A 10,105-nucleotide genomic window follows, 5' to 3' on the forward strand; every position below is an offset into this window, starting at 1 on the left:
CCCTTTAACCACTCCAATCCACCTTACAATCTTTAGTCACATATACCCTTCTCTATACCCATATCTACCTTCCTTACTCTTCTGCTACTTATCAGAATTTCAAAAACACAACTTGACAAGCCAACACAAATACTCAATCTCTTTACTGCTACCAACTTAGGCGGCATTCACATCTCATTTTTGCAATACGGTTCCCGTATCAGGTTTTTTGTAAAAAAAACATGTCTCAAAACCAGACCGAACCATATACAACCGTGTACAACCGTATAGACCTCTGTACGGTTTTAAACCGTATTCGGTTTGAAAACAGATGTCTGGTTGCAAACAGTTTAATACGTTTTTTGGGGAAAAAAACGGATACGGTTTTATGTTTTTCCTTAAGTAAATAAAGTTCTTCTTGTGGGAAGAACTTTCGGTGTGCACTGCACATGTGCAAACTGCAAAACCGTATTGTGCAAACCGGATGGAACCGTACGCACATACGGTTCAGTACGGTTCCCATAGACCACCATTTAAAAAAAAAAACACATACGGGTTGTATCCTAGTTTTTCACCTGGACATAAAACCGTAGACGACTACGGTTTTGTGTACGGGAAAAAAACTGATAAAACCGTAAATGAAGCAAAACGTACACGACCGGATGCTATGGTTGGCATACGATTTTCTATGAAAGGTCTATACATACGGTTTGCAATACGGTTCAATACGTTTTTTTCACTGAAACCGGATATGGGAACCGTATTGCAAAAACGAGATGTGAACGCAGCCTTATACACAGTAAGCTTGTATGGGTGGGCTCTTCACTAGTCTACATTACACCGTGGACTCTTGTGAACCATGTCCTGCGATCACAGCAGCATTGGCACAGCCTCAAGCGAGCCGGTATGTGAGGGGTAACCATAGCTGGGCTGAAGCTCCACTGTATTTCTAGCATGGAAGACAAATAACTACAGGTGGTCATACACTTTATGGTAGAAACAGCTATTTCTCCTGACCTCCCCATACATATGGATGTCTGGAAGTTCAATTATCCTTTATGGAAAGGCGATAGCACTGGCGGGAGCTTGAAGGGTTTATCCAGGAAAAAAAACTTTTTTTTTGTATATATCAACTGTCTCCAGAAAGTTAAACAGATTTGTAAATTACTTCTATTAAAAAAAAATCTTAATCCTTTCAGTACTTATGAGCTGCTGAAGTTGAGTTGTTCTGTCTAAGTCCTCTCTGATGACATGTGTCTTGGGAACCGCCCAGTTTAGAAGCAAATCCCCATAGCAAACCTCTTCTACTCTGTGCAGTTCCCGAGACAAAGACGTCAGCAGAGAGCACTGTTGCCAGATAGAAAACAACAACTCAACTTCAGCAGCTAATAATTATTGAAAGGATTAAGATTTTTTAATAGAAGTAATTTACAAATCTGTTTAACTTTCTGGAGCCAGTTGATATAAAAAAAATATATATTTTTTTTTTTCCTGAAATACCCCTTTAACTCTCTTGGAACAATTGGGACAGGCATTTTAAAAGAAACATGTGACTCTACTCAGCCCTGACTTCATCTGTGGGGAGGGAGTCTGGAGGCTGCTATACCTTCGATACACAGTAGGCAGCACGGTGGCACTGTGGTTAGCACTGTTGCCTTACATTGCAAAGGTCCTGCTTGCCATTCTAAGTGCAACATCTGCCTGAAAGCAACATGTTCTTCTTGCGTTTGTGACGGTCTCTCCTGGATTTCCCAAAAACATACAGGTTCATCTAAATCAGTATTTCTCAACCAGTGTGCCTCCAGCTGTTGCAAAACTACAACTCCCAGCATGCCTGGACAGCCGAAGGCTGTCCAGGCATGCTGGGAGTTATAGTTTTGCAACAGCTGGAGGAACACTGGTTGGGAAACACTGACACAAATTTTTGATTTTGACTGGGACCAATATAATTGGGGACAATCTCTGTCCAGCAAAGTATGTTGGCATTCTATATACGAATAAAAAAAAAAAATGAATGGGATTATTAGCATTTCTTTAATTTTTGCGCTATTCCAAGAGAATGTATTATTTTCCGGAATTTATTTTTGGAACAGAAGACTGACCTTATGCATGCGACTTGAGAGACTGATATTATTTTATACAAGTTCTGTCGCATTAAAGCAACATATAAATGGTACGCCTTTGTGGCAGCAATAATTGTGGACCCGAACCAGAGAGGCTGATGGGATCTAAACACTGCACTTACCACTGGGAACAAAGACAGATTAGATCAGGAGATAGCAATTTAATGCCTATTTAGTCTGACTTCTCAAAGTTCATTGCCATTAGCAAACGCACAGAGGAAGAAACAAATGTAATGTTAAAAGGAATCTCTTGGACTTTATAGATAGTACTAAGACAGTACAGATCTGATCAAGCCTAAGCTTCCCACAATCACTGGCCTTGGAGGACACAAAAGTGGAGCTTCGCTCAAATGGAAAACAAGGCAAAGTATAAGGCTGCATTCACACCATGTTTTTGCAATACAGTTCTCGTATCAGGTTTTTTATGAAAAACGGATTCCTCAAAACCTGACTAAACTGTATCAAAACGTGTGCACAAATTTCAACCCGTATACAGTTAAAAACTGTATACGGTTTGAAAAATGACGTATAGGTTTTTAACTTTTCAATCCATTTTGAATAAAGTTTCACTTGTTTGATTGAAATTCCAAGAAAAAAAAAATGTGCAAAGTCAAAAAAGGTATAGTGAAAACTGGATGGAACCGTATGCACATACAGTTCTGTACGGTTCCCATTGACTCCCAAGTTAAAAAAAACAAAAAAAAAAACGAAAATGACGTATACGGTTTAATAGAGTTTTTTTCACCCGGACCAAAAACCGTGGTAGGCTACAGTTTTTGGTACGGGGGGGGAAAAAACCTGACAAAACCGTACAGGGTGCAAAACGGACACAACCTGATGCATCTTTTGGCGTACGGTTTTCAATGGAGAATCAATGCACACGGTTTTCAATACGGATCAATGCGATTTTCACATTGAAAACGTATACGGGAACTGTATTGCAAAAATGTGGTGTGAATGCAGCCTAAGAAACAAAACAGCTCCTCCATTCCATTCTATACACAATAAAATGCAGGAGACAAGCAATGGTAGAGCTACATATATAGATGCCCATTGCTTTCACACATAAGAAGCAGCACAGAGATTCAGAGCGGTCAGGCAGTGCATTATCAGGGCACAAGATCCTTATTTCTGCTTCCCAGCACATCATGCACAGGTCGATGACTAAAGAGCTTTAGGCTACTTTCACAGTGCCGTTATGTCCCGGCAGTACACCGGCAGTTAGAAAACGACGGGAGTATAGCGGGAGGAAAATAAGTGCATGCACCATATTTTCTGCCGCTATACCCCTCTAAAACAACGGACCCCATTATAATCAAAGGGATCCGGCGGTGCCTGTTGTGACCCATCCGGATAACAGCCTTTAAAAAGGGGTATTCCAGGAAAAAAAAATTCTTGAAATATTAACTGGCTCCAGAAAGTCTTAATCCTTGCAATAATTATCAGCTGCTAAGTTGAGTCGTTCTTTTCTGTCTGTCAACAGTGCTCTCTGCTGACATCTCAGAGTTTTGCTATGGAGATTTGCTTCTACTCTGGACAGTTTCTGAGACAGGTGTCAGAGAGAACTTAAACAGAAAAGAACAACTCAAGTTCAGCAGCTCATAAGTACTGAAAGGATTAAGATTTTTTAATAGAAGTAATTGCAAATCTGTTTAACTATAAACGTTTTTTCCTGGATAACCCCTTTAGAGGCTAATAAAAATAAATGCCTAGCGGACCCATTACGGGTGGGTTACAACAGCAGTGTGAAAGTAGCCTTAGCTACATGTGGATTGACCCATGTTTCTTTTTATAAAAAAATAAATAAACACTTGCACTGAAATGTGGAGTTTTTACATCTATTTGGTTCAGGGCGTGAGACCCCTCTTCAAAAAGCTCATCATGCCCTAATAAGACAACCTCCACAGTGTATAGAAGACAATACTCTAGAGATGTAGCACAATAGTAGCGGGGCAGCATGACCTATCATGACGGCAGCGAGAGGTGAAGTGTAGGGTACTGTATGCATCACAGCTTACTCAATACTTTCACCAGGCAGGGTCATCCCACACCTGGTCCAGCAAATATATCAGTAAGTGAGCAGAGAACAAACACTGTATGCATCGCTGCTCCCAAAGTGTACAGTACATTTGGAGAAAGAGAGGCAATGCATAAAGTACTGTACACATTGCCGCTAGGTGTGGGGCAGAGAGGCCAGTGATCCAGTAATCCCTGCTGCTGTACATACACTGGGGCTATAGTTGTATCGCTTCATGGAAACAAAATAACATACCACCAAGTCTGTCAGTAAGTAACATGTAATTGGTCTTACTATAAAGTGTCCTACTATATGTGAACATCAGCACAGTGATCATCACACATTCTGGGGTGCATTTTTCCTTCATTTTCAGGATTGGTGCAGGTCCCAGCAGTCGGGTTAACTATTTGAGATGGGGATACCCCTTTAAAGAAGATCTGCAGCCTTAGACATTTATCTGCAGGATAGGGGATAAGTGTCTGATCGTAGGGGGTCTGAACGATGGGACCTCCTGCGATCTCCTGTACGAGGCCCAGGCTCTGCCATGGCTCTCCCGTGCAGGAGGCGTGTCGGTGGCAGCATGACGCCGTGGCCCACACACCTCCGCCATGTATACCTATGGGAGAGGTGGAGATGCAGCGTTTGTGCATCCCTGCCTCGCCCATAGAGCTGAATGAAGGGGGCGTGTCATCGACCTCAGTGAGGATGACGACACGCGCATTAGCCACGGCAATGCCAGGTCCCTGCGGTCGGACCCCCCCCACAATCAGACACTTGTATCCTATCCTGCGGATAGGGGATAAGTGACTAAAACTGCAGTGCTCCAAAGACAGATGCCATCGGCGCCAGATGAATCCCACTGACTTATTATGGGGTCCGATAAGTGACATTTTGACAGGAAAAATACTATTGCACATGCTTCTTTCCATCAAGTATGACAAAATCTGTGACAACTGTTCCCAAAAGGACAGCATTAGTATAATACAACCACATTGTATAGTAGGATGCAATTACAGAGAGATGTCCAGCACAGATGGATGCAGAACGGTGCTTTTATTGCAGTAAAACTTCACAACATGACAGACATGGACAGGTGACACATTTCGGCCCTGGCGTGAGGCCTTAGTCCGACTAAGGCCCGAAGCCAGGGCCGAAACGCGTCACCTGTCCATGTCTATCATGTTGTGAAGTTTTACTGCAATAAAAGCACCGTTCTGCATCCATCTGTGCTGGACATCTCTCTGTAATTGCACCCGTGTACACAGGCGCTGCCCACACCAGTCCGAGCACAGCAGGCTTGGGAAGGGAGCTGGACATCACCTACCTCAGCCACATTGTGTAGTGCATTGTTTTTATCTGGGTCTAAATTAGGCTGGGTTCACACTACATTTTAAGCAATACGGGACCGTATATGGCTGGGGGGGGGGGAACGAAAACCGGGCGCTCCCGTATCCCAGCCGTACGCGGCCCGTATGTAATGCATTTCAATGAGCCGAGTCAAACGCTGACTCCGGTCGGCTCATTTTTGCCCCGTATACAGTTTTTCCACTGGTCCTAAAACTGTGGTCTACCACGGTTTTAGGTCCGGTTAGAGAACCATATACGGGGCAAAAATTAGTGAACCGGAGTCAGCGTTTTACTCCGGTCGGATCATTGAAATGCATTACTTACGGGCCGCATACGGCTGGGATATGGGAGCGCCCGGTTTTCGTTCCCCCCAGCCGTAAACGGTCCCGTATTGCTTAAAACGTAGTGTGAACCCATCCTTATAAATAGTACTACGCCTGGATTATAACAACCAAAAGTTGTATATAGTGAGTAACACCCTGCCTGCAAAACAATGACAGCAACAAAAAATAAATAAATAAAAATCTGCACAGCAAAAGGGAAGTCAATATTTTCTATGAGGACACTCAAAATAAATAAATATTTCATCATATAGGAAGTACATGCACGTATGACCAGTTTACATGCTTGGGAGGATTTATCACAAGTCTTATTTACTTTATTGTTGTTTGCTTTTATTTTATTATTTATTTCTTCTTTTCCTACCTACCAAAATATAGCCCCTTCACGACACATGACGAATCAGGCTACATAACCGGTGACCCCCAGCTTATTTCAGTAGCTGGGGGGTGCCGCTAATAATCGACGTGCAGCGGCCGGCTATTAACCCTTCAGAGCGCTGCTGTCAAACCTGAGGGGTTCCGTCCCACTCTGGCGCTACTTGGACACTAGTTAGATGTTCCGCAGGGGACGCCACGCTACGAGAGTTGTCACTTTAACAGGGTAGTTGTACAGAGAGCCTCGGGAAATGTTTTGTATACATGTATTTGTCACTATGGCTTTCTGGGCACGCTGGGAGTTGTGGTTTATCAACAGCTGGAGGCACGCTTAAGGGAAACACCGCCTTAAGGGACTTTTGCTGTGAGAACATCTGCACTTCCATCCTGCAGGGAAGTGACTTACGGATCTTTCTGAAGTCAGGGTTCCCAGTTAGCGGACACCAACCCACTAGTAGCCTAGCGTGGAGTTTCCCAACTGCTGCAAAACTACAACTCCCAGCATGCCCGGACAACCAAAGGCTGTCCGGGCATGCTGGGAGTTGCAGTTTTGAGACGCTGGTTGGGAAACACTGACATTGTAGTTAAGCACACGATAGGATCTACAGCGAGGACCCTCCTAATACAAAACAGGGGTCTCTATAGTCGATAAATCCCCAGACCCCCCCTTTGCTATGAATGGTCTCTCAGCCTGGCGGTGACTTTCTATGTCCGCAATGGGGTTTCTCAACCAAGGTGCCTCCAGCTGCTGCAAAACTACAACTCCCATCATGACTGGACAGAGGTATGGTGGTAATTGTAGTTTTGCAACAGCTGGAGGCACGCTGGTCGGGAAACACTTGCGTATTGTTGGGCATACGATAGAATCTATACGAACCCTTTAAGATTTCCTGACAGTGAGGACCCTCGTAATGTAAAACAGGGGTCTCTATTCGATAAACCACCAGACCCCTTTGCTATGAGTGGTCTCTCTATGAATACATTGGTGTTTACCATCCAGGGTGCCTCCAGCTGCTTCAAAACTACAAGTCCCAGCATGCCCAGAGTTGTAGTTTTGCCACAGCTGTTGGTTCTCTTTACTTTATATGGCAGGAAGACTAAAGTGACACAAACCCAATATTTGCTATTTGCCCAAACCAGGCACAGATACCAGCCTTACCCCTCCATACAGGGTAAGACTGCCCAAACCAGGCACAGATACCAGCCTTATCCCTCCATACAGGATAACACTGCCCAAACCAGGCACAGATACCAGCCTTACCCCTCCATACAGGATAACACTGCCCAAACCAGGCACAGATACCAGCCTTACCCCTCCATACAGGATAAGACTGCCCAAACCAGGCACAGATACCAGCCTTACCCCTCCATACAGGATAAGACTGCCCAAACCAGGCACAGATACCAGCCTTACCCCTCCATACAGGATAAGACTGCCCAAACCAGGCACAGATACCAGCCTTACCCCTCCATACAGGATAAGACTGCCCAAACCAGGCACAGATACCAGCCTTACCCCTCCATACAGGATAAGACTGCCCAAACCAGGCACAGATACCAGCCTTACCCCTCCATACAGGATAAGACTGCCCAAACCAGGCACAGATACCAGCCTTACCCCTCCATACAGGATAAGACTGCCCAAACCAGGCACAGATACCAGCCTTACCCCTCCATACAGGATAACACTGCCCAAACCAGGCACAGATACCAGCCTTACCCCTCCATACAGGATAACACTGCCCAAACCAGGCACAGATACCAGCCTCACCCCTCCATACAGGATAAGACTGCCCAAACCAGGCACAGATACCAGCCTTACCCCTCCATACAGGATAAGACTGCCCAAACCAGGCACAGATACCAGCCTTACCCCTCCATACAGGATAAGACTGCCCAAACCAGGCACAGATACCAGCCTTACCCCTCCATACAGGATAAGACTGCCCAAACCGGGCACAGATACCAGCCTTACCCCTCCATACAGGATAACACTGCCCAAACCAGGCACAGATACCAGCCTTACCCCTCCATACAGAATAACACTGCCCAAACCAGGCACAGATACCAGCCTTACCCCTCCATACAGGATAACACTGCCCAAACCGGGCACAGATACCAGCCTTACCCCTCCATACAGAATAACACTGCCCAAACCAGGCACAGATACCAGCCTTACCCCTCCATACAGGATAACACTGCCCAAACCAGGCACAGATACCAGCCTTACCCCTCCATACAGGATAACACTGCCCAAACCGGGCACAGATACCAGCCTTACCCCTCCATACAGGATAACACTGCCCAAACCAGGCACAGATACCAGCCTTACCCCTCCATACAGGATAAGACTGCCCAAACCAGGCACAGATACCAGCCTCACCCCTCCATGCAGGATAACACTGCCCAAACCAGGCACAGATACCAGCCTTACCCCTCCATACAGGATAAGACTGCCCAAACCAGGCACAGCTACCAGCCTTACCCCTCCATACAGGATAACACTGCCCAAACCAGGCACAGATACCAGCCTTACCCCTCCATACAGGATAAGACTGCCCAAACCAGGCACAGATACCAGCCTTACCCCTCCATACAGGATAAGACTGCCCAAACCAGGCACAGATACCAGCCTTACCCCTCCATACAGGATAAGACTGCCCAAACCAGGCACAGATACCAGCCTTACCCCTCCACACAGGATAAGACTGCCCAAACCAGGCACAGATACCAGCCTTACCCCTCCATACAGGATAACACTGCCCAAACCAGGCACAGATACCAGCCTTACCCCTCCATACAGGATAACACTGCCCAAACCAGGCACAGCTACCAGCCTTACCCCTCCATACAGGATAACACTGCCCAAACCAGGCACAGATACCAGCCTTACCCCTCCATACAGGATAAGACTGCCCAAACCAGGCACAGATACCAGCCTTACCCCTCCATACAGGATAAGACTGCCCAAACCGGGCACAGATACCAGCCTTACCCCTCCATACAGGATAACACTGCCCAAACCAGGCACAGATACCAGCCTCACCCCTCCATACAGGATAACACTGCCCACAATACATCCATGATATCACTGCCCCCAATGTCACAGTCTGCAGACAGTCACCTACCTCCCCTTAGAGGAATGCTGCAGGGAGTCCGCTCTCCTCCAGGAAGCCATGGGCAGGCAGCGTGTGATGCCAGTCAGTCCCGGGCACTCAGCTGCAGTCACCGCTTCACTCGCCTGGGGAGCCGGGCGATGAGAACGGTCACCTGATTGGCTGGAAGTTCCCGTAGCGCCGTCTACGTAGCGCCCATCTTCGTGAATAACAGGTAGCGTAGGATTGGTCGCCGCGTTACTTCCTCATCGGATACGCGTCTTGTGATTGGCTGGCGGCGCAGATGCCGGTGTTTACGGAACAGTCTCCACGCGTTATACGCTGACATTTTACTCCCCCTTCTGTGTCCTCCGGGGCTGGAGGTGTTTATTAGCAGACACTTCCCTTCTAGGAAACACCAACTTCTTGCTTAACCCCTTAAGGGCACTGACAATTTCCTTTTTGCATTTTTCGAGTCATAAATCTTTTATATTTCCATCCACATTGCGCAGAGGGAGATTTATCAAAACCTATCTAGAAGAAAAAGTTGCTGAGTTGCCTATAGCAACCAATCAGATTGCTTTTTATTTTTATTTTGGAGGCCTTGTTACAAATGAAAGAAGCGATCTGATTGGTTGCTATGGGTAACTTCAACTTTTCCTCTTTTCCTCTGGACAGGTTTTTTTTTTTTTGTGTGCAACTATTTGTACTTTGTTAAAGGGGTACTCCGGTGGAAAACATTTTTTTTTTATCAACTAGTGCCAGAAAGTTAAACAGATTTGTAAATTCTATTAGAAAAATCTTAATCCTTCCAGTACTTATTAGCTG

At 45.7% G+C, this 10,105-nt stretch overlaps 1 protein-coding gene across 3 annotated transcripts in view; it reads right to left on the bottom strand.

Annotated features, from left to right (window-relative positions):
- NSMAF (neutral sphingomyelinase activation associated factor) overlaps window positions 1-9,566 on the bottom strand; it is a 77,541-nt gene extending 67,975 nt beyond the window's left edge. Inside the window, exon 1 of one of the 3 annotated variants that reach the window (XM_056522007.1) lies at window positions 9,311-9,566. In XM_056522007.1, the coding sequence (XP_056377982.1) occupies window positions 9,311-9,360 (50 nt within the window). In that variant the 5' untranslated portion in view covers window positions 9,361-9,566. The remainder of the gene's footprint in view (window positions 1-9,310) is intronic. The other 2 variants (XM_056522006.1, XM_056522005.1) reach the window with 2 other exon arrangements.
- Window positions 9,567-10,105: the final 539 nt, after the last annotated feature.

The sequence above is a fragment of the Hyla sarda genome, chromosome 5, assembly GCF_029499605.1.
Source record: "Hyla sarda isolate aHylSar1 chromosome 5, aHylSar1.hap1, whole genome shotgun sequence".
Classification (NCBI taxonomy): Eukaryota; Metazoa; Chordata; class Amphibia; order Anura; family Hylidae; genus Hyla; species Hyla sarda.